We start from the raw sequence: 24,935 nt of genomic DNA on the forward strand, positions 1-24,935 counted from the left end.
TATTCTGATCTTTAACATAGCAATTTTTGGTCCTCTTTTTACTCAAATGTGAAATAATTGCAGATGTTGCAGGAAGCCCTCCTTCTCTTGCAAGTGAGGAAAAAGCTGCATTAAATACTATACATATTAAAACTACCGAATGCACTGCACTCTCTTCTCCATAAGATCTTAGTTTCCTCAAGCTGAGTGTAACCTGAATCTATCATCTTCTGCCCTTTGAGTTCTCATGATCACTTGTAGCTACGCTCACTCCCTGCTTTCACATTGATTGACGCATTTTGGCATACTGGACAGAGCTTTAGTGTTTTCCCTGCATATTGAGTGAGTAGTGAGGATGCCTCTGCCTTCAAGGTCACCTGCTGTGGAAAAATACAATGAAATTCAAAAGTTGGTTTTATTGGAGACTTTAAGTCTCAGTCAGTATGTCGGGCTCAAAGAAACCACACGGACAGCCTCTCGGGGAAACTGGTTTTGTATTTCATATAATACCACAGCTGTGGCGATGTACATGAGAGATGATACTTAAGTGTTGCTGGAGGAAAAAGTGCACAGTCATGCCTGGTGTTATACCCCTTTTGTATTTTATTTTCTCTCATTTGACTCCTTGAGCACGCCTGTACAGGTCTTCACCAATATGAAACCACTGTGTGGTCTATAGTATTACCTCGGTAACTGTTCTCCTGGCTTTGTGTCCTCCCGTCTTTCAGCTTTCTAGACAAGATCGACATTGTGAAACAGAGTGACTACACTCCAACAGATCAGGTGGGTGAACTTCTTCCACTACAAAGTTAATAATATCCTACATTTCACTATACAACTATTTCCCCTGGGTAGTATTTCATGAGGAAGGGACTTTGACATTTTGGTCCCTGTCACATATTAAAATTAAGCTTTTGCTGCTTTGGTCCTAAACTAATGTTATATCCTGTTATTTTTCACTTTGAAATTCAGTATATTGTCCACATATTCCATATGTTGGAATTGTATCTTGTGAGTGTTTCTTCAGGTTTGTCACTCTAATCTGGCACATAAAAGCCTTGTTGTTACATTTGTCACTCCTGTTCACCAGGATTTGCTGAGGTGCAGAGTACTGACTTCAGGGATCTTTGAGACGAGATTCCAAGTGGACAAAGTTAATTTCCAGTAAGTAAAAAGGGTGGAGGGTAACAGTTTCTTACAAAGATAATCTACAGCCGAGGATATAAACACAAATCAGCTGTACATATACATTTTCTCCACATGATGGCAGCATTTTCCATGTTTACATTTATATCTGTACAGTATGTTTGATGTCGGCGGTCAAAGGGACGAGCGCAGGAAATGGATTCAGTGCTTTAATGGTAAGTGGTGTTTATTTCCTCTCACTTCCCTTGACTTGTATCCTTTTCTCTCACGGTGTCTGATTTATCTCCGTTCCTCCCTCATCCTCAGACGTAACAGCCATCATCTTTGTGGTGGCCAGTAGCAGTTACAACATGGTGATCCGAGAGGACAATCAGACCAACCGTTTACAGGAGGCCCTCAACCTCTTCAAGAATATCTGGAACAACAGGTGAGGAAAGACGCCAAACCTGTCATCCTGTGGACTTGTGGTTTGTTTTGTATTGAATCCTGAGATTAAGTTGACAGCATAGGAAATCAGAAAGCCTTCACAGAACTTCAGCTTCTCAAGGGTAGACAAGTTATTTATCGAACATGGTTTTGAAGCTAGAATGCTTTGAGCAAGTCCTAAGGAAACTGTTATCTGCTGACCCCTGTTATGGCTTATTTTGGCTGACTGAACTTTGCCTTTTCACACTTGGAAACAATTTTATATTTCAGTGTGATCTTATTTCAGTCTCTTGTCTTCCTCCTCAGGTGGCTGCGGACCATTTCTGTCATCTTGTTCCTAAATAAACAGGACCTGCTTGCAGAGAAGGTGTTGGCAGGGAAGTCCAAAATCGAAGAATACTTCCCGGAATTTGCTCGCTACACCACACCTGATGATGGTGAGCTGCCTTATTACAGCATCTGCTTTTGAGCACTGAAACACAGGAACATTTTCCCCCCTGTTTGTTTGTTTGTTTGTTTGTTTTGGGGGGGGTTGTTAAGATTAAGTAAAACAAATTTATACCGACGTGAAAACGCATTTTTATTTTCATCAGTGACATTTATCATTTAAAAAAAAAATCTGAAAAATTCGATGGGACAACTCATCCAGAAATTTGAAAGGGTGCCTTTAATATCATTCACCACAAGGGGTCATCCTCGATACACCTAGAAGATTTTTGTAGTGAAGCGCTTGCTCTGTGAGGTGGAAAGCTTCTTTTTACATCTTACACATTCTGCTATAGAGATGTAGTGTCTCCTTAATGGTTGTTGCATTGTCGTGTTTAAATTATCTACCTGTGAAATTGCATGTTGTGATAAGTTAGTCACTGGCCTCGGTCTCCTCTTACAGCGACGCCAGAACCTGGAGAAGATCCGCGTGTTACAAGGGCAAAGTACTTCATCAGAGATGAGTTCCTGGTAAGTTGTTATGCCCTAATAAAATTTGGAGAGTTTTCTGCTGCACAAAAGTTGTTTAGCAGCTTTGTAACTTTTCCTTTCTTCTACAGAGGATCAGCACAGCAAGTGGAGATGGAAGGCACTACTGTTACCCCCATTTCACCTGCGCCGTTGACACGGAGAACATCCGCCGCGTATTTAACGACTGTCGAGACATCATCCAGCGGATGCACCTGCGGCAGTACGAGCTGTTGTGATGGGAGAGGAAAGGTGTTAGGCCAAAAAGATCGGACTATGGAAAACGAAAAGCAAATCCCTGAACCTGCGTCTCTGAACTCTTCTGCAAAAGTATGAGAGCTCTTGTGACACAACAGGGGCCACAACACACACGCACTTATAGTAAACACGCCGTGAACCCAGAACTTCCCCTGATGCAAACTCTCTACCTGATGCAGAATTTTTTGATGGATGGGTTTGAGGGGCTTACACGTAAAACAGACTTCAATCTTGACTTTCAGCCATACTCCCAGCCCTTTCGACATTATGTTATCGTCACGTTACCTTCACCTTCCTAAAAACAAAAAACAAAAAAAGAGTGGCCCAGTCCGGACTGAGTTTCCTGCAGCGAGGGTTGGAGCTGCAGTTTGAGTTTTGTTCCCTTTTTTTTTTTTTTTTTTTCCCCCTGATTGGGCTGAAAACTAAGAGCTACTACTTCAGTGCAATTGGGAAAGAGATGAATTACTGCAAATGGAGAATAAATATATCACAGCAGATCAACTGAACACTGTATTTAAGAGAGACGGGGGGGGAAAAAAAACAAGCACTGTGCTCAGGACTTTGACTCAAACCATGTACACCAAACCTTCCTTTCACTTAGAGACATCTTTAAATCCAGCGGCTCTGCTTGCGCGCACACACAACATATCTCACCTGCTTTTTACTGGACTGCACAACGGGGTCAATCTGGCGACGCACGTACCTTCCGACGTTTCGTTGAGATGCCGGCTAATTTATCTGGGTCGGTGCTTTTTGAGATTAAATGGGCGGAGCTCGGCTCAGCCGAGCCCAGAGGAGCAGCGTTACCACAGACTTAACCGGACCACGGGTGTGTTGGTGAGACTTCACTTGAGCAGGTGTTCACTAAAACGAGACGGGAGCCGACTGCGATTTGAATTTCTCTGATGGGAGGTGTCTGCCGTGATTGACCGGGGCGCCAGCGGCTTCTCTACAGAACTGTTTTGCCACCTGACTTTGCCTTGTTGGTATCGGAGCATCACGTGAGGAGGATATATTGAGTTTAAAACAATAAGAACCAGAAATGCCAACTTCTATGGAACTTTCAATGGAGGGCGACGGGCATCCTTCAACAGTACAGTACCATATAAGTTAAAGAGAACTCTCATCCTGTTGTACTGTCTCCACAGCTGTTTTTGTCTGTGTAGACTTTTGTGCCATTGTGCCCTGTGCGCTCTTTCTTTATCTCAACTCTTTCTGTCATTCTTTTGTCACCCATTCTCTACACGTTCTCCATCTTTCGCCCACCCTCTTCACCGCCACCTTTTCCATTTGCACTTTTACCTTCCTGGGAGTGCTCTTTTGTTTTAAAGAGAAAATAAGATATATTAATCTTGGAATATTAAAAACACAACAAATGGGACTCTATTTTTATTTTTTTCCGCCCCCACCTGTGTGCTCGCACCTCCCTGCCATTCCTCCCTCCACCATTCCTCCTCTCCTCTCTTGCTCCTTTGTATGTCTGTCTTTACTTTACTGCTGAACTATTATTCTTGTACAGACTGTAAAATGTATTATTTTGTACAACTTTATTGAGGAAAAAATAACTTTTAGAAGATCCCTGTGCCTTGATCACGACTGTACGTGTGTAATGAGCTAAAGTGGGTGTCATACTGCGCTGTATAGCTTGGCCAATCCTCTCCCAACTCCCCGCCTCCCTCGCTCTTACCTTCTCTCCCCTTCTTTATCCCCACCCCTCTCTCTCTTTCTTAGTTTCTTAGTCTAATTCTTTCTCCTCTGTTCTCCTCTCCTTTCCTTGGAGATGGTGGATGACCATTTGTAGCTTTAGTGTTTTGGGTTTTGGGTTGTTGGGGGGTTTTTTTGTTTGGGGATTTTTTCGGGTTTTTTTTTTTTGTTTTTTTTTTGTTTTTTTTTGTTTTTCTCTTTTCCTTCCAGCCTATCTTTATGATTTAAATGTCTATAATATTATTATTATTATTATTATTATTATTATTATTATTATTATTATTATTATTATTATTAAATTTTTTTGTTTTTTTTGGGGGGGGGGGGGATCCATATACCCCCAAAATAAATATGAAATGTATATGGGTTCTAAAGTATTTTATTAGAATCAAATGAACCTTGACAAATTGTACACTTGATAGTGTGCATATTGCTATAACTTAATCCTTTCAACTGAAGTTGTTTTTGGGATTTTTTTTTTTTTTTTTTTTTTTTTTTCTTCACACACTGAAGGGTTATAAGTGGGAGGTGACAGATGCAAAACATTGCTTGTTTCTACACAAATTGTTATTGTTTTTGCAAAAAAAAGAAAAAATGGCAAAAAAAAAGACCAACTTGTTTTTCTTTTCTGCTGAGGGGGGAGGGGGTCCTCCTGCCTAGCCTTGCACAGCAGAGGCAGCCTGTACAGTATTAGCATCTCTCATTTCAGTGCCCTAGTCTCATTTAATGTGTACATCAAATATGGGTCTACTTTCTGAAAAGGAGCTCTATGAAATAAAGATTTTTTTCTTTTTTTCTTTTTTTTTTTCTTTTTTTTTTTTTTTTTTTTTTTTTTTGGTGCAAACAGCAACAGCTTTGTCATGTTTCTATCATTACACTCTAAGCACCTCAGGGGATGGGAATCGACAACTGTTAGACAAAAGTGCATCCAAGCTTATCGATTCTTTTTATGATTGTTGTGCTCTGCAAAATAACAATCCTCATGGCAGTGAACATTTTGCACATCTACCTGTGTCTCTAGCTCCCAACCAAAAAACTGATCTCTCCACTCGTTGTGAAAATCAATAACGTATCGGACCTAATCGCTCAATATTTAATGGTGCTGGTATTTTTAAAAAAAAGGCAACAAAAAAAAAAAACCCTTAATGTTCCCTGGGGATGACACGGATATCCTCTCCCTCCTCCCCCACCGCAAAAAAAACCAGACATGCCTTGTCTTGCAGCTTTTACAATCAGAAGTATGATCTGAATACACTGTATCAAACATATTTGCTATTTCAGGTCTAGCTCTATAAATTCTTTAGGCTCCTTGTTTATGTTTTTCTCTTTATTCATTTATTTCTACTGCTACTCAAAGTACATGTGTAATATAACGATCTCAAAGAGTGACTGGCAGGAAGAACAGAATATGAAAGGATGTAGCACAAGTAGAAAAGCACAATGGGTTGCCAACTGCTCGCCCACTTTGATCTTAAAAGGGCTGTACTGGAGAAAATCTTTCAGCCTGTATAAAATCATTTAAATGCATATTTACTGCTTGAGATATCTTATCTATATACGATAAATGTGTTAGCATGACTCTTCGGGCTCAAATGTGTAAAATTACAAAGATCTGGTAGCTGTTTGCCTAGACGGTCCTGTAATTATGAAATGGCAAGTTTTTAACTGAATTTCCTATTTTTATTACTTGACTGTGGACACTTTGTTTTTTTTTTTTAAAAAAAAAAAAAAAAAATCCAGACCTCCTCTTAACTTTGGCACTTATCTATTACTTAGCGTTTGGCTGTGGGGGAGGTCTTCTTCGGTAGGAAAAATAAAACTTCTGAAAATACATTTAAGTGCAGGATTTATGCCCTCCTACACAATTTCCAAAGACTTCCAGCAGGCCAGCTTGGAGTCTTTGCCGAGCAGATTCTGGTCCCCGGGCCTTATGTTTGACACTGCTGGTGTAAATGATTTTCCTGCATGTAACACCGAAGTGAGTATCTAATGGTAAAATTACCTAGTTTTATTCTGGATAAAGTAACTTCCAAGCCTACTCAGCTGAGTTTCCATGGTCTCAGTCAAAAGGAAATATTGCAGCCTAAGAAGTGCCCTGATACTTAATAAAAAAAAAATATATTTTTTATCATTAAGCACCTAAACTTAAAAACTTGACATGTTGATTCCATATTTTCAAAACTTACCAGATGTGTTTTGAAGCAGTGTGTATGAAAGCGATGCACAAGACTTTTCTAGTACATGTTCATTTTGTTTTTTGTTTGTACTCTTTAAACAAAAAAAACAGTTTATTTTCCAGCTCTCCGTATCCAAAAACTCAACATTTTCCTTGGATAAAAAGAAATTTTCACTATTTTAAGCTTTGACGTTAGCAGAGTTTACTTTTGTTTTCTATTATTATTTTTCTGCTGGTCTCACCAACATAAGCAAAGTTTAAGCTGATGCCAAAGTCACCGTTGGGACAAGGATGGAGTGAAAGCAGCATCCAAAACCATACGCCGGTCATTTTTTTTCAAGGAAGGTGTTGAAGAGCATGTAATGAGGATGGATTGTGATATGGTGGTAGAAAATCACAGCAAGCAAGAACTCATATCTGATGGATCCCCCCCCCCCCCCCAATATTCCATTCAGATACAGATATAAAATAGGAGGCGAGGGAATAAGTCTAACTGGAGCACTCAGCAAGAACTTGATTTAGAAAAACATAAGACACAAATGTGAAAAAAAAAAAAAAAAAAACAAAGCCAAGAAAAACACAGACCAGCCTCTCCATATTTTTTTTCTGTGGGGTGTCAAATCTGGCTGAGTTAATTGGTGTTACCTAATTCAAAGTCTACCTATGGTGAGGGGTTATGCAGATCTATTAGAGGAATTTTGGTTGGCATATTTTCAAAGGTAAGGTTTGCAAGGTGGCTGTGAGGCTTGTTTATACTGCATGGTTTGGAGATATGACACTAACAAGACAGGCAAGTTGAGATGGTTTAGACATGTGCAGAGGTATAATAAATATGTATTAATGCAAAGGATGCTGAATATGGAGCTGCCAGACAGGAGGAAAAGAGGAAGACCTCAGAGAAGATTCATGGATGTAGTGATGGAGGAAATGCAGATGGCTGGTGTGAGAAGGAATTCAAGGGAGACGGCGAGATGAAGACCGATGATCTGCTGTGGTGACCCCTACTGGGAGCAACCAGAAGACTTTAAAAGTCTATGGCCAAAAGGATCTGAAATTTCTTCCATATACCTGTATGGTTTGTATTTTTCATTATTAAAACTAAGATTAAAACATAATATTTTAGGGAATGTTTAGCATATGTAGTAGTGCTTTAGACCTTAATGTAAAATCTTTATTGTGGCTCAAGTGTTCATAGTGCTATCTTATCTCAGTCCTGAGCTGTTCAATGTTGGACTTTTCTTTGACAGCGCTTACAAAAAGCACTTACAAAAACCAGCCTACGTCACCTGCTAGTCCCGCCCACAGCGTGACGTAGCCTTTTCCTTCCTCGTCTCCGCTGCTAGTAAAGTTAGCAGTAGCACCTTTTAGCCTCCAGCAGCTGTCGGTGGCAGTCAGTCAGCCAGCCTGTCAGTTCGAGTGGCGGTGTTTGTTTGTGCGTGTAGAAATCCCCCCTCTTTATTTACCCTCCCGTAGAAAAACCGAGGGCGGCCGGGTTGTTTCTTCGGGAGCCAACTTGCTTCACCTCTGCGGGCCACCTGCGACAAAAATATTGTTGTCCTCGCCGTCACGACAGGAAGAAGCCCTGGGACATGGCCAGACCAGAACAAGTCCTGTTGCTGGAGCCACAACACGAACTGAAATTCAGAGGTAACCGAAGAAGCGGAGGGCAGGGCCGAGCTTAGGTAGCTAACACAGGAGGGGTTGTAAATGAGAGCCAGTATTTCGATTTCTGCATTACCGAGTAGTTGAATGTGCCATTAGCTGTATATGTTGTGGTAAAACGAGAGGGATATAGCTGTTGGCTGTAGTCTACATTGCGTGTACGACAGTTGTGCGGTGACAGGTGAAACGACACTGTGCGAAGGTGCTAACTAGCTCGCTGGAGTAGCATCCAGCTAATCTCACTAGCAACAAGGCAAACTGCTAGCTGTCATTGCAGCGTCAGGGCAGGCCGCCCGTACCGTTTCTCTATTTCTCTCATTTGCTTGTCATACTTTCTCTTTTATACTCTGACAGCATTGGAAACACCTCGATGTGATCTAACGGTTCAGTTAAGCTTCCCCTTCGGTGTCGTTTCTACCGCCCGACTGCAAAGAATTCCCTATTCCAGCATTTTCTACGATCAGGGTGTCATTGCTTATCCTTATTACCATGCTATTTCACAATATTTTAAGCTAGCCGGTAGGAGATTTGGCGTTTTCTCCCACTGTGCAGCCCGAATTCCTTTACAGCTTTTCTGTATCCAAGCACAATGATTATGAAATTACGGACTGAGCTGCAGTGCCAGTGGTAATGATTATTTTCTTGAATAATTACCTTGGTGTGTCATTTTTGCTGCAGAAATGGGTCAAGTGAGGGCCTAGGGTGGTGGTATCAGTTTGAAGTGGGCTGTTCACTGATTGATTATTGCAGGGCTTTGGAGAAGATCCATACACCCACTCTGTTACTGATTTTACTTGCATCAGCATCAGTTTCCAAAACCACGATTAAGCTGTCAAGAAAAGTGTGAGAGACCTAATTGCTACAGAGACAAAAGGAAAACATTAGCACTTAAGACAACCATCTAGTAATTTTTCTATAGCATCCAACGTTTGGCTGAGGGCGTGGCATGAATTATAAACACGTGCACACTTTGCTGCTCTCACCACTGTTTTAATGTTTAATTTGCTCTTTGTGGCAGGCTCTGTAAAACCCCTCAAAAAAATCTGCTCTCATATTCATATTTGCAGACATGGCTTTTTACATTGTGTGTATTTGCACTTTTACCAACATGTCCTGGGACAATCTTTGTGCACCCACTTTGTTTTCTTAACGAGGAGTCCAAGTGACAAACAAATGCTGCATCTGTGCCCAAACTACGAGGCATGTGTAAATTCACCCACATGCTCGCACGCACAGTCAAGTCACTGCATTTCTTTCTTTCTCATCCTCAGGCCCATTTACAGATGTTGTCACCGCCACCCTGAAGCTGACCAACCCCACAGATAGAAATGTGTGTTTCAAAGTCAAGACGACCGCACCTCGCAGATACTGTGTGCGCCCAAACAGTGGCATAATTGACGCTGGAACCTCCATAAATGTTTCTGGTAAGGGTTTTTGCATCTTCTTGCCATCCAGAAAAGTTGGTAAAGCCAACTAATGTAGAAGTCCAAAGGCTTATACTGATCCATTTTTGCCTAACTCTGTAATTAACATTAACTTATTGGACTTAATGGAAGTCAAACTATATTGAGTTGTCATAATTTAAGTGCTAGATAAAGTGTAATATACTTACATTTAACAGCGTCAGATATGGAACCGTAGTGTCGAACTAGCAGCCACCATGTATTGTGTTGCAGCTAGGGCTGCCACAAACGATTATTTTGATAGTCGACTAGTCACCGATTATTTCTGCGATTAGTTGACTAATCAGATCATGCATCCATTGGACGTAAAACGTACAGTTTATTGCACCAGCATGCATCTGCTCTTATATAACTATCATTAGCTTACAGCTTGAAGTGTTTAAGGTATGAGCTAACTAAAAATAAAGACAAGATGATAGTTTATTCAATTTTAATGACATTTGCAGATTGTTTCGGTGGAGTTTAATAAACTCAGCCGTCTGCTCATTGCTATCTAAAATTTAACAGGACACCGGAGTATACTCTCGAGCTTCTCATACTTCTGATAATCAGTTGTCTGCTTGACGTTTATTCAGCTGTGTAAAAACTATAACTTTTCTCAGCCAAACCGATTTACTCAGGAACAAATAAAATACTAAAAAAAGCCAAACAATAACATTTTTAAGTTATCTAAGTGACTTATATTACATGTTTAACCTGAGTAGCGAAAGACAGCGGTGGGTTTGAAAACGATTTGCCGGGAGTCCGGTGTTCTCACGGGCTCTAGTGAGCCTTGAACCCTGGCTAACTATCGAGCTGATGGGTAACAGACGTCTCCGAAAACGTCGGAGTGCTTTTGAAAATATGTGGTGTCTTGATAAACTGAGCAGATATTTGAGGTTAAACAGCTACATTCTGGCCTGAAAATATGTTAAACTTTATTTTGTGACCCCCCCAAAAAATAATAAGAGTAATATTAAAACTAACTAGCTGTCGCCATTGTTGACAACTGCGCTGGGCCGCGCTATGAATTCTGGGACACAGCTTCTTCTTCTTCGGGGTTTAACGGCAGCTGGCATCCTTGTACATGCAGTGCTGCCATCTTCTGTTTCAGTCCGTTATTACACTCTTAAATACTACTACTTATTCCTGCGTCTTTGGGATCTTACAAAGCTTCAAACGACGCGTCGACTATTAAATTAGTCGTCGACGATTTTAATGGTCAACGTAATCGTGGCAGCCCTAGTTGCAGCACGCAAATAAAGCGTCTCGCCTGCACTACATGTAATGGTTACTGCAGTGACTACCTGAGTTTATAATTACATCATGCTTGGAGACATTTTACACACATGCCTCCTCATGACTTTCCCAATAATCTGTCTAATCTGCACAGAACTATTATATTTAAGTTAAAATTTAAAAAAAAGACTGACAACTAAAGTAGTTTCTGTGTCCTGCAGTTATCATTTTCTTTTTTATTCTTCTATTTTTATTCCTTATTTTTTTGGAGGGCGGTATAATTTACTCAAAGTTTACATTTTTGAAAACATTTTGTTCACAGCATAAGATGGAAAAGTGTCAAATGTTTAGACGTGAGACATTTTACTACCTCATGAATAAGATGAGTTCAGTTCGAATTTCATGGCAGCAACACATAAAAGATTTTTTAAAAGACATCACGTCCTCTGAACTAAAGCAAAAAGTGCTTATGTATGGCTCTAATGGTATTCGGGGTGCATTTGTCCCTATGAAATTGGAAGCTTGTACTACTTGAAAGACACAATAAGTGCTGAAAGGTACATACAAGCTTTAGAGCAATATATTCATCTAGAAGTCGTCTTTTTCAAGGAAGGCCTTGCATATTTCAGCGAGACAATAAAACACAGCATAGTGCAGCTATCATAACAGTATAACTTTCTAGGTAAAGAGTCCAAGTGCTGAACTAGCCTGTCTGCAGTCCAGACCCTTTACCAGCCAAAAACAGCAAGAAGCTTATAACAGACAAGAGTGGGACACTATTCCTCCCCTGAAAGTCCAGCAACTGGTCCCATTTCCTCTGTGTTTATGGGCTGTTGTTAAAACAAGAGGGAATGGTAAACCACAGTAAACCACAGTAAACATGGCTCTGTCCCAACTTTTTTGAGACATGTTGCTACAAATTCTTCAAATTCAAAATGGCTAGTGTTTTTCTTGACATTTTTTTTTTTTTTTTTAAATTCATTTTAAACCTGTGATGTGTTCTGTGTTCTGTTGGTTTATGAGACATGCAAATGCTGGTTTCTTCATTCTGCCTTTGTTTTTGTCCACAGTTATGCTACAGCCTTTTGACTATGACCCCAATGAAAAGAGTAAACACAAATTCATGGTGCAGTCCATGCTGGCTCCATATGACATGACTGACATGGAAGGAGTTGTGAGTACCTGAGCATAATATTTATTTTTTTTGGGGGGGGCGGGATATTTTATTACTGGAGAATCTGAAGGGTTTAAATTTCATACATTACCTCTCGGCCCTGAGTTTTGTTTTGCTTATTTGCGTTAGCGGCATCTGTGTCTTCCAGAAGTCAATCTTCAGCTGAACTGTTGAATAATGTAGCTTGCTCAATGTATCTGTCTCATTGCGCAAAAGCTATTTCAAAACAGTTTGACAAATGTATACATTTTTATGCACCTCCCATTTCTGCTGAGAATTTCCTTTGAAGTATGAACATTTGTGAAAAATGAACGTATGTGATATGAAAAAAGAGAAATCTAAAGATTCCCTTTTTCATTTTCTTGTCAACAGTGGAAGGAGGCAAAGCCTGAAGAGCTGATGGATTCAAAGTTGAGATGTGCATTTGAGATGCCTCTAGAAAATGACAAAACTGTAAGTGTTTCTCTTCACTTCAGCATTTGCCACATCACTTTAAACATTCACAATCAGTCACATTTTATCACACCCCCAATGAGCTCCACAAACGGTTGTTCCACTGTGTACTTCATTGATTTAAGTACATGATAATAGCTGTCTGTAGTAACAGATTATATGCTGACTGAGTATTTAGTGGGACCTGTTGTGACAGAAAAGCAGGAAAAGTTGTAAGCAGTAATCTGGCTGAAATCACGGGCACCCCACCAAGCTGCTGCCCAAACCTTCTGTTTGAGAGGAGAGGCAGCCAATCAAAAGAAGGTTGGCTAAAACAGAAGGCAGAGTTAAAAGGTGAGGAGCTGAAAGTTCTCGTTTCAGACAATGGATCAACTGTTTGGCTGTGCCAAAGCCAAGTATAAGATGAATAAGGAATATTTTGATTTGTAAATCATGTCGAGCTCTAGCAGCGACATGGAATAAAAGTGTGGAGCTGAAAACGAGCACAATAGGTCCCCTTCAAAGAATAAAACCAGATGAAACCATCTAATTTATGTTTCAGTGGAGTAGTAGTTTTTAGTTTTTTTCCTCCTTTCAGCATTTTTTTTTAGTCTTGTGTCCATCAGCTACACATCACTGTATCACCCATCTCGTGATTTATTTTGTTTCGTGATTTGTTTCCACTTTAATCTCCATGCTTTGTCTTTGCATGTCCCCTCGTTCCTTTTTTTTTTCTTCCACTCTCATCCCACCGACCACTCCCCATCTTCACTCTCTCCACAGCATGACAGTGAAATCATCAAAACTGTGTCTTCCTCTGCCTCTGTTAAGACTGAGCACTCTGTCCTGCCCAAGTCAGCCAGCGCCTCGCTGGATGATGGAGAAGTGAAGAAGATCATGGAGGAGTGCAAGCGACTGCAGATGGAAGTGCAGAGGCTACGGGAAGAAAACAAACAGATCAGGGTGAGACGCGCTAAAACAAATAAGAGCCTGTGTGTCTGTCTCATATTCCAGTCAGACTTGTATTTTCTGCTCTAGCTCGTCTTCTCTTGTGCTAACAGACGAAGCGTTGCTGTGGAGTTTACTCTTAAATATAGGAGGAACAAGACCAAGTCTGAAATTTAAAAGAAAGATTCATTAGGACTGTGAAACAGAATGAAAAGAAAAGGCCGAATAGCAGTGACCCCATCCTGTATGTGGTGTGGCTCATATCATTGTCAGCTCTTTACGCTGATTCTTATAAACGTCTTTTCTGTTATGTGTAAATGTTGATCAGCCTATAAATCATAAACCTGAATAGGTTAATTACTACATAATTATGAGTAAATGTGATTTTGAGTAATGTTTAAAACTACACTTCTACACGATCACTGTAGCAAAATTTTGCTAGCAGTTACACTTTAACCCTCTCTTTAATATAAATAATAGGGGCTTTTAATTGGAAACATAGAAATTAAGATGGAAATGACTGAGGAGGCAAGTCAGTACTTTACCTTAAAGGAATGAACAACCACACCTGCCATTCCCAGCGATGCAAATATCCAGGAAGGTTTCCCTCTCTCTCAAATAATGCTGTCCAATCGTATAGACACACCAGATAGCAAGTAAAGTCCTGCCAGTTCTTACAACTTAGACCCTCTGGTGACCATTAAAGTGTACTTGTAACATGGATATAAACCTAAACATTGTTTTATTTAGATGCATAAAAACGACATACATTTCCAAACCGGCCTCGATCACGCAGTTTCTAAATACAAATACACTGAAAAAGAAAGTATTTTTTATTTGATGTTGTAGTTTTAATCACTTAACATACTACAAACCATAGGTAGTTTCAGGAAAATTAAACCAGTCGTCTAGGAGTGTGGGAACAAACATACAATCATCATACTGGGTGTATCATAGCAACAGCAGTGGCTGCAGTGACTCCAGACACGCTTGCAAAAGTATGGGACAGGTTTGGATATGGTGTGGACAAATGCCATGCATGGAGAGGGGGACACATTGAGCATTTGTGAAAATTGTATGTTTTGTATATAAAGCTTTATAGTCAGCATAAAATTTCCCGTAAGCTTCCTTGTCCTTTTGATATCCGTATTGTTATTATCTGTGATTTTTTTTTTTTTTCGTTTGTTTTCTGTAGTTTGATAATAATTTAAAAATTCTGACAGCACTTGAAGGCAGCACTGTTATAGCTACTTGCAACAGAAAAGTAAAACTGTTCACAATGCTGGCTCTTTGTTAAATGATGGGAAAAGATCCTGGTGTAAACATTATTTAAAAATCCAGTAATGAGATATATTTATTTTTATATCAGATTTTTGATAAGTTAGATGCGGAGTGACAAATTCTACCAAATTAAAAGTCAACTTATGAGCGTGTATTTGTATTTCTGACTCCTCGTCTTCATCACAGGAGGATGACGGTCTGCGGAAGAGAAAGGTGACACCAGTGGCCACCGCTCACTCCTCCTCCACCATGGCCACCACAGCCGTGAGGGACGAAGGCCTAAGCACCCGCGTGCTGGCGTTCTGCGTGCTCTTCTTTGTGATTGGAGTCATCATTGGCAAGCTGGCCCTGTAGGGACACAGACGGACAGAGCACAGTGACAGACGGACGGATAGACAGCGTGCTTGGGAGGACGCGTGTCAGCAACGGCGACGGGGATGTCTTCTGGGTTTATGTTGATCTGTTATTTTCTTTTTTTTAACATTTAAGGCAATATCATGATGGTTTGGTGTAAAAAGAAAACGAAAGAAGGCTATCCCAAGTTAAACCATGAGTGCAAGCATTTTTGTCACAGGTCCTTTTTTCTTTTTTTGATCTGTTCTTTCCGTCCATCTCTCTTCCTTAAATGATCTTCCCTAACTTGCACAGGTAACAGTTAGTCGTGTGTTTAAGTGGCTTCACGCTGGCTGAATGTCTAAAGTCTTTCATTGATTCGCAAGTTTTCATAAGTTGCTTACACACGTTGTCCGTAAAAAAAGCTCTAACCCTCTTCTGATAATCTCTTCCATTTATTAATCTGCAAGGAGAGGTGAACACAGTTTGTCAGTGAAAGACTGTTTTATTTTTTTTTTCCTTTCTCTCTAGACTCAAGCTTCATGTATTGTCCTCTAAAGAGTTTGGGGTTTTAAAAAGAAAAGAAAAAGCCAGTAGTGTGTGTGTGTGTGTGTGTGTGTGTGTGTGTGTGTGTGTGTTTTGCCTCCTGCAGGAGCAGTGATGTGTCGGACTGTGTGAATGTTTTTATGCGAGGAGACCACAGACGGTGAGGCTCACAGGCTGTTTTAGGACAAAGGAATAGGGCTGGTTTAAAAATGAATAAATAATCCAAACAGATTTCTTCTATTCAGCAAAAATGGGGGTGTTTGTTGAAAATCTAATTGAATATTTGGATGATTTAGTGTAATCCAGAAATCTGTAGAAATTAAGTAAAATCATCACTCGGTAAATTCACAATTACGACTTCAGAAAGAACGTGTTCTGTATGGTGATTTATTTTTTTTATTTTTTTTTTATTTTTTGGCTTTTTTTTTTTGGTTTCATTGTTTCAAAAACAAAGCTGTAATTTACATCTTCATGCTTGTTTTTTGGTTTTTGGTTTTTTTTGTTAATTAATTACTTCCTCAGGTTCGCACACAGAGTGACGCTGAACAGAAAAAAATAAAAGGCCTAATTTCCGACTACAAAGCTGTGGACAGATCATGCAAAACCGACTCTTATTTATTCATACACATCAGAGTATGTAACACGAGTTCTGACCACTCTATTGAATTTTGCCCATGGTGCATTGACTTTGCGCCCTCTGGTGTATTACAGCAGTTGTTTGCCTTTTTTTTTTTTTTCTTTTTTCTCTTCTTCCTCTCTTGTGTTGTCATGTAGACACTTTGCTTCTGTTGTTGAAAATATTCAAATGCACTATTCTCACGTGTGCACTCTGTAGTCTGCATGGAATGACCTTTATTATGATTATTTTATTTTATTTTTTGAGTGTTGAAAAATCCATGTTAGCAAAACCAACAAACAAACAAAAAAAAAAATACTGTCTTTTCCAAAAGGGACCATCTTGAGTCTGGTTATCAGTTTGTGTGCGTTTTTGTTTTCTTTGCCGTCACCTTTTCCGTTTGTGTCCTGTTGAGTTCTGGTGGTTGTGAGATAACACAGCTGTATTATCTTGGCCATCACATGACCATCTCGGCTGATTCATTTCTTCAAAATTAAAAAAAAAAAAATGAATATCTGCTTATTTGCATGGGGCTAGGCAGGGAGGGGGTCAGATATGTCTGGATGCGGGCAGCTGTGAGAGGACTGACCTGTGAATACACACTACGTTAAAGGATTTAAAAACGACAAAGGCATCAGCGCTTCAGACCACACCTGCAGATACAGTCACAACAATGTAATCACGCAGTAATTGGATACTCTTTTTGTATGTAAATAAAAATAAAAAGACTCAAAAGATAACTGGCAAAGTTATTAACATACTGTACTAAAGGAAGAAAATAAACAGCCACCATGGATGATGTAGCATCATAATGAATTAAAATACATAAACCCCCAACTGTCTGGTTCTGTGAAAGGTTTCTTTTATCCCCCTTTCAGTTATGAATGCAATCAGGGAAGCAGGGTGTGCATATCCCTGTAACTGCTAATACTTTGGTACTTGAATAGCAGGACAAAAAATCTATACAGTGGCAAAAATACTGCCTTTACTTGTCGTTTGGGGACGGTTCATTAAGCACGAAAGCACAACAGCTGCTAAACTCAAAAGAGGAAAAACTATTGTCATTATTATTAATATATTCCTTGTTAAAGAAGAGTGATTGAAGAATTAAAGAGGATTAAAAGCAGTTGTCAGGCAGATGGCGACAGAGAACTTGCAGACGACGCCACTCATTCGCCGGGCAGAATGACGTCAGTGGGCCTAATCCAGGAAGTGGAAAAACATCAACAACCCTTCCAGGGTCCAGGTTAAGGCGAAGTGTCCGAGTAGCTTAGCAGAGACGTAGCTTTAGCTTTATTTTCTAAGATATCTCGCATTTGTTTTTTGTCTTTATAGTAAGCGCTGTGTAATATCCCAGACATGTCGGTGTTTGGCAAGATATTTGGAGGAGGAGGAAAATCGGGAAAGGGACCGAGTCCACAGGAGGCGATCCAGAAACTCCGGGAGACGGAGGAGATGCTAACCAAGAAACAGGAATTTTTAGAGAAGAAGATCGAACAGGAGCTGCAGACCGCAAAGAAAAACGGCACGAAGAACAAAAGAGGTGAGAGACCGCGGGGTTTTTTTTCGTAGTTTCTTCTCTTGCTTTTGTTAGATTTTCTTGTCAGCAACCTCAAGCTAACCGTTAGCTAGCCCGTTAGCTGAGTTGGCTAACTTTCCCGAGGTGTCATCCAGCGTCTTTACCACGGCCATGGCTGCCAGCCTGGATGGGCGGCTATCTAGCTCCCTGTGTGACTGACTTCATCATGTGATCACCGTTAACTTATGGCCCCGCGGGGACGCTAGCCTTGGCCTTTGCCGATATTCGAGTTTTCTTTTGACTCATAGGTGGCCGTTTAAAAATCAGGAGACCTGGTTGAAGGTGTGGTGTATATAGACTGTTAGGTATCATGTTGCAAATATAGCGACAATAAAGATATCGACCCAGTTAGCCAGGACAAGGGTTGAGCACGTGTTATAAGTGTCAGAGAGGTGGGCGTGTTTGCACCTTGATCAGATGTCCGTATAGAAACCCGTAGACCTCCAGCAGGTCCCACAGTCTCCTTACAGATGATTACGTGAGCCGATCATAGCTTGGGGCTCATAACTTAACTGTAATACAAGTTGACCATGTTCTACCACAACGTGGAACCAACCATATAGATTAGTACCTGTATATTGTTCTTGTTGACATCAAGCACATTTCTGGGGATCAGAGTAAATTTAATTTAGATCAGAATGGTTAGCGGTGTCACCTCCCAAGAGAAGATCGCAGGTTCAAATCCAGCCAGTGTGGAGTTTCCATGTTCTCTCCGGGTTCTCCAGCTCTTCCCACAGTCCAAAGACATGCATGATATTAGGTCAATTGATGATTTATGGTTGTCTGTGTTAGCTTGGTAATAGACTGGCGACCTGTCCACCAGATGTATTAAGTTAAAATAAAAAAGACTTAGTGCCAATTTTTAGTCAGAATACTGCAGTGTATGGTACATTAGCTAATCACTTCCTTCTTGTGATTCACAAAGTTCACACAGAATGACTCAGCGTAGCACAACCTTCTCTGACAGGATCAGTATAGCCTATCAGGTTTCAGGGGTTGTTGTCATCTGACCTCTTTGGCTGATTAATTACTCTCCAGGTTTTCCATTAGTCTTCACGTAGGCTGTATTTGACTGTCTTTCGTATTGCTAAAACTGTCACTAACGTGGTCGAATAATCAGCAGTAAATCAGCTATGTTCACAGAGTAGAGCTGACGAACAGGAATGACAGCCTGATTGGGTAGTAACACAAATATTTGCTGTGTTAAAGTACCATTATTCACTGTTTCTCTCCATTGTCACTAAATGGTGTTTCAAGGCCAATCTGTTCATTCTGACTCCCCCCACCCCCCACCCCACTCCCTGTCTTTGGATCCTCAGCGGCACTTCAGGCCTTGAAAAGAAAGAAGCGGTACGAGAAGCAGCTCGAGCAGATCGATGGGACGCTGTCCACCATCGAATTCCAGCGGGAGGCTCTGGAGAACGCTAACACCAACACTGAAGTGCTCAAAAACATGGGCTTCGCTGCCAAGGCCATGAAGTCTGCTCATGAAAACATGTAAGAGCGAGCACCAAGGCCTGATCGATTGGACTGGGACAAAACCTCTCTGCACAGATTATATTTGCAACTTCCTTTTTGTTACTGAGACTAAAGCAAGTGTAAAGAAGATTCAGTCAGTTCTGAAATGATCAAAAATATTACAAGGAAGCTTTGCTGATAATGAAATGCATATAATTTCACCAACATGCAGTAATCCTTTCTTTTATGCATTTATTTCAGTCAGTATCTGTATGTTTTGAAATGTAACCATAAAAAAGTGTATGTGGGTTTCACTGCCATGTATATTAAAAGCCTGACATCCTCCTTAGTTTTTACCGTAGAACTACTCACACATCTAATCGTCATATTTAGATTAAATAGCCTCTTTTATAAAACTTATATGAGTGAATTCTCTTTGCTCACACTCTTTCCTTCTTATTTCAGGGACATTGACAAAGTGGATGAACTGATGCAGGACATTACAGAGCAGCAGGAACTGGCCCAGGAAATCTCTGACGCCATCTCTAAACCTGTGGGCTTTGGAGAGGAGTTTGATGAGGTAGGTGAAGCTCTTCAGGTGTTTTCTGTTTACATTTATGTGGTATATCTGTCATCTGTTAGTATTAAATATTTGTGATTCTAAACGTGCAAGTGCCTCATTTTATTCACAGATTTTATTACCAAAAATAAATTGAGAGCATAGCAAAATAAAACAGGTAATGATGATTAAAGAAAAAAGACTCCATTCTAAGCTTAAATCAAAAAAACGAAATGGTACAGGAGGGTTCATATGTACTTGCATCCACAGCAACATATTGATAACTGCAGATACACACTGTTACGACCCTGGCTTGTAGGCACGTTAAAGTGTGCTTTAACCAAGATGGAGAAGGTGGAGTTGCACCTAAAAGGTTTTAATAGATTCTTTTAAAATGTTTTTTGATGTCTTTTTTCACAAAAGGAGACAAAAAACAACTACACCCACATTTAAAAGAAAAAACCTCAACCTTTGGTACCACCTTGAGATCTGTTGTCTGTACACAGAGTAGTCATGCATGGTGCATATATATAAAGATGAAACTGGCAGCCCCTTCCAGCCAGCTTCTGTAATAATCTGGAGCTTGTTTGGAACACAGGACTGGGGCAGCAGTCCATCAGCAAATGTAGAAGGTAGAGTAATGAAGAACCAGGGACCAATCAGGAGAAGGGCTCTGCACACTAACGAGCATGCAAAGCAGTTGAACCACACAACGGAGAGAGTGTAGAGAGACACTGGGCTTTAACACACAGCCTCCCACAACCACATACACGTACAGTTATTTAAATGTGCATTTATGCATATGCTCCATACTTAGTTTATACTATGTCTATGCCCTACATCTGTCTAGTTGTTACTGGTTTCCAGTGTCTATTCTAATCCTTTCTCATTCACATTAAACACATTTCTAAATTCTGCTGTGTTCCACCGTGAATCCTCTTGGCCACAGTGAAATCGTTCTGTATTTTGTATCTTTGCTTATCTAAGCAAAGATGCAAAAGACGATGATGATGGGATTTTACTGCACATGACATAAGCATCTTTTTATACGCCTGACTCAGAAATATCATTACTCATATCTTAGAGAGTTGCTTTTATCCCGTGTTTGGAGTGTGAATGTTGCACTGATAATGATATTGGGTTAACCCAGTATAGCCGAGTCTGGTTATTAGTTTTTATATCTTTTTGCTTTTGCTGGTATGAATACATTGGTGCTGGTCTTCATCCTTGGGGTCAATTTCTTTGCTTCTCAGGATGAGCTGCTTGCCGAGCTGGACGAGCTGGAACAGGAAGAGCTGGACAAAAATCTGCTGGAGATCGGTGGACCCGAGACCGCTCCTCTCCCCAATGTGCCTTCGACCTCATTACCTTCCAGACCTGGTAAGAACTCTTCAAGAAAAGCCATGAAACACTTTAGCAACCCCGACTGCAGGTTTGTGTGTTTGTTTTGTCCTGCTTTAGAGAAGATTTAGGTGTTGCTGCTGGCTCTCAGGAGTTGCTAGGTGACCTGGTGTGTAACCATTCGCATCGCATTTTTTACGTTGTTCGCTGGAGATACAAACTGTTAATTACTAACTTTCAGTGATGCTGCTGCAATGGTTTTATTTTTAGTTATATAGCACCAAATCACAACAGCGGTTTCCTCAAGGAGCTTTATTTCATAGGATCTTTACCTTTATCCTGAGCTAAAGATGCTGTTATAATAAAGGAAAAAAAACAAGCAGACGATCCCTTATGAGCAGGCACTTGCCCCAAAGGTCACATGGTCAGCTTATCCAGCCCTAACTATATGCTTTATCAAAAAGAAAGTTTTAAGCCTAATATTAAAAGTATAAAGTATATAAGTAGTGTCTGAGAGTAAAGTGCTCGAATGGAATTATTATACAAGACCTTGAACCTGAGGAGAGGATTTTAAATTCAATCCTGGATTTATCAGGAAGCCAATGAAGAGAAGCCAGTATGGGAGAAATGTGTTGTCTCTTTCTAGTCCCTGTCAGTGCTCTTGCAGCAGTATTTTGTAATAATGAATTACAATAGTACTGCCTAGAAGTGATTAATGCTGAATGAGGATTTGATGAGATCCTCAGATCACATCTTTTATTTCTGTCCTCCTCCTCCCTCCCACAGCCAGGAAAGAGGAGGACGAGGACGACATGGAGGACCTGCAGCGCTGGGCGATGGAAGCCATGTAAATGCAGCATCCGCCACATCACACCTGCATCGGAGAGGAAAGGAAAAAGGGGGGAACGAATGGACTGATGGGATGTTGTGTCTGAGTGTTTCTGTGTGTCTGAGGAGAGTGGACTGTCTACTTTATGTGTAACACTACAAAACAAAAAAAGCAACAATGCTGTAGTCTTTCTTTTCCTTTTCCCCTTTAGAGACCCCCAAGGTGCTCAGTACAAATGAGCCCGTGAGGGTCTGCTATACTGGACAAAGTCACCTAATATTTTTACCCTCAATTTTAATGCAGCACTTTGTGGTCCTTGTTGTGTGCCATGCTGGTGGCCACAGATTTCATGTCGCGGGGTGGTGTTATGAGCTGGATGGTGCAGTAGATGGAGTTATTTACCAAGCTGTTGGCATTGTTAACATCGCTGGATGATAAGGGGGGGGGGGGGGGGTGTTTAAGGATGATTAATGCTTAAAAAATCTTTCCGATTTCTCCCGTTTACCTATTTGTGGCATTTTTTTGTGTTGTTGTTTTTTGTTTTTTTATTTTCTTGACAAAATAACCCGTTGCTCCCTCGTCTTGTTAACTGCTCTGGAAATGAAGGTTCAGCTGAGCGTGTGCTGGCTGAAGAAGCTTTGAGCTGTGTGTGTTTGCCAGAATCCAAACCTCTTCTTTCATTTCAGGTTGGGTTCTTCGACCTCCTCCCCCTCGCTCCTTCTTTGCCTCTCCCCTTACCCTCCCAACCCCATCAGTGGTTCTCGTTCTTTGGTGTAAATATCCCAGCTGAGTGTGTGTGGTGGGGGGGGGTTTGTTTGTTTGTTTGTTTGTTTTGTTTAAGTACACTGCATTATTGCTGCCATTGAGCGCTTCGGTTGATGCTGCGTGAAGCATGCAACGGTGGGGAAATCACGACACAGGTGACACCACACGGCTAGTAAGAGAGATGTATAACCTACCACTTTCATCCTCCTCTGTCTGTCCCACTCATAAAGGTTTTCATTTCAAAATGTATGTTTAAAAGAAAAAGGAAAAAAAGAAACTAGTAATATTAAACAGTTGTCACACCTTATTAACTGCATCCAGAGGGAGATGGTGGTTTATAAAAGATTAGATTATAGCCAATCTACACCACATGCATTTCAGAGTTTAAAAGAGTTGAATTCCTTTAGTTTTTCAGCAACATGATGTACATTTTTTACATAGAAAACGTAACACGAGGACAAATGGATAAGCATGTTTGCATTTCTATGTTTTATTTATCCAGATGAGAATATTATTTGCGAATCATTAAATGGTTTTCAATTCTTTCATTGTGGTGGAAGCATTGTCTGTTCATGCGTTTTGTTTTGGTTTTGGTTTTTGGTCAAATGACTAAGTTAAGCAGATCACCAGAGAAAGAAACAAAGTGTGAGTGAAGAAAAACCTCAGCGAGTACATTTTTAGCTTGAATATTAAATTGGTAACTAAAGCTTTGTTACAGAGTATTTCTAAAATCACTCCAGTCTTGTACTTTAAACAAGACAATGATGACAGAATCTTTTTTTTAGCAGTCAAAATCAACAATAATAATTTATTATTTTCTGGCAGATACCTTACTACCATTCAGATATGTTGTGATGGGATGTGGCATGAAATATTTCCTGTATCTGTCTCTTGAGGGAGCGGCAGTTGGGTAAGTATAGGAGAGGATGGCCAGTCACTGAGCCAGCCTTCCTGGTCAGTTTACTCATTCTGTTGGTGTCGCCAGCTCCCCCAGCAGAACAAAGTCCACTGTGCTCGTCACATCTACGTGATGAACATCTCCATGATGTCGCATCACATATTGGAGCATCTCAGCTTCCTTTGGAAACTGAGATCTGTGTTGATCTTCTCTTCAGCCGTTCAAGTGGACTCACAGGTACCTGTAGTCCTCCACCACATCAGCATCTTGTTCCAGGATAAGCACGGGTTGTGTAGCTGGAGGTTTTTTTCCTTTTCTTTTTCCATCATAAAAACACCAAAAAACAAATATTAACAAAATCTTTTTAAAGGCGATTTAAAGACGAGAACAGTAACTGGTCTGTTCCAAAGACACTAAAACCTAAAATATCCAGGTTTTGTATTCATTCAACAAAGTTTAACTAAAGGGAAAATCAATTTGCCGTGTCACTGGTCTTTTGTAGTTTTGAAAAATGGTGCCTGTTTATCAGACCTCAATGATTTTCCTTTAAAGTACAACTATTATTCTGGATATAGCACATTAGCTACATAGCGGCAAATATTTACATAATAATCAACGGCTGTATACAGTCATTGTGACATTATGACAATCATTATGAGATCAGAAGGTCATGAGATCAGAAGGGGAAATACATAATAAAAGATATGCTCCAGGTTGTAAAGAAAGAATGGGCTATACAGCATTGATAGCAGGTGTTATAGCCAAGTTTACCTATGCTTTATATCAACTGTCTAAATTTGACAGGAAGAAAATGTTCAAACAAACTCCCACTGCCACTCAAAAGGAAAATGTGATGAAAGATTACCTGAGACTAGCAGGGCTAGAAAATGTAATGAAAGATTACCTGAGACTAGCAGGGCTAAAAAAAATCTGATGAAATATTGTCTAACCCTGCCAGTCTCAGGTAATGTGATGAAAGATTACCTGAGACTAGCAGGGTTAGAAACAGATACCTATCCCTGCCAACATTCCTAAAAGGCAAAAGAAACACACTTCAACATGATAAAAAAAATTTTTTGATTGCAATGATTTTCTAAGACGCCAATTTAACATGAAATATTTCCTGTATCTGTCTCTTGAGGGAGCGGCAGTTGGGTAAGTATAGGAGAGGATGGCCAGTCACTGAGCCA

The 24,935-nt window shown here is 40.3% G+C and overlaps 3 protein-coding genes across 9 annotated transcripts in view; all 3 read left to right on the forward strand.

Moving 5' to 3' along the window:
• Positions 1 to 4,416, forward strand: part of gnas (GNAS complex locus) — a 39,649-nt gene extending 35,233 nt beyond the window's left edge. For all 6 annotated transcript variants that reach the window (XM_019349538.2, XM_013271090.3, XM_013271091.3 and 3 more), the window contains 7 exons: positions 708 to 762; positions 1,070 to 1,143; positions 1,282 to 1,340; positions 1,432 to 1,552; positions 1,858 to 1,988; positions 2,441 to 2,508; positions 2,598 to 4,416. In XM_019349538.2, the coding sequence (XP_019205083.1) occupies positions 708 to 762; positions 1,070 to 1,143; positions 1,282 to 1,340; positions 1,432 to 1,552; positions 1,858 to 1,988; positions 2,441 to 2,508; positions 2,598 to 2,744 (655 nt within the window). In that variant the 3' untranslated portion in view covers positions 2,745 to 4,416. The remainder of the gene's footprint in view (positions 1 to 707; positions 763 to 1,069; positions 1,144 to 1,281; positions 1,341 to 1,431; positions 1,553 to 1,857; positions 1,989 to 2,440; positions 2,509 to 2,597) is intronic.
• A 3,521-nt stretch (positions 4,417 to 7,937) lies between these two features.
• On the forward strand, positions 7,938 to 17,150 carry LOC100711919 (vesicle-associated membrane protein-associated protein B/C). 2 transcript variants are annotated; one of them, XM_003444764.5, is made up of 6 exons: positions 7,938 to 8,290; positions 9,577 to 9,729; positions 12,057 to 12,160; positions 12,533 to 12,613; positions 13,376 to 13,555; positions 15,008 to 17,150. In XM_003444764.5, the coding sequence occupies exons 1-6, from the start codon at positions 8,233 to 8,235 to the stop codon at positions 15,173 to 15,175; spliced, it is 744 nt and encodes a 247-aa protein (XP_003444812.1). In that variant the 5' UTR covers positions 7,938 to 8,232; the 3' UTR covers positions 15,176 to 17,150. The 2 variants fall into 2 exon arrangements, with proteins under 2 accessions (XP_003444812.1, XP_005478375.1); XM_005478318.4 differs by having other exon boundaries at positions 13,424 to 13,555.
• Positions 17,151 to 17,500: 350 nt separating this feature from the next.
• On the forward strand, positions 17,501 to 23,393 carry LOC100711648 (charged multivesicular body protein 4b). The gene is made up of 5 exons (XM_019349537.2): positions 17,501 to 17,859; positions 19,215 to 19,392; positions 19,819 to 19,933; positions 21,166 to 21,292; positions 22,040 to 23,393. Exons 1-5 carry the CDS (start codon positions 17,676 to 17,678, stop codon positions 22,102 to 22,104), a joined length of 669 nt encoding a protein of 222 aa, XP_019205082.1. The 5' UTR covers positions 17,501 to 17,675; the 3' UTR covers positions 22,105 to 23,393.
• The last annotated feature ends 1,542 nt before the right edge of the window (positions 23,394 to 24,935 follow it).

Source organism: Oreochromis niloticus, linkage group LG20, assembly GCF_001858045.2.
Source record: "Oreochromis niloticus isolate F11D_XX linkage group LG20, O_niloticus_UMD_NMBU, whole genome shotgun sequence".
NCBI lineage: Eukaryota > Metazoa > Chordata > Actinopteri > Cichliformes > Cichlidae > Oreochromis > Oreochromis niloticus.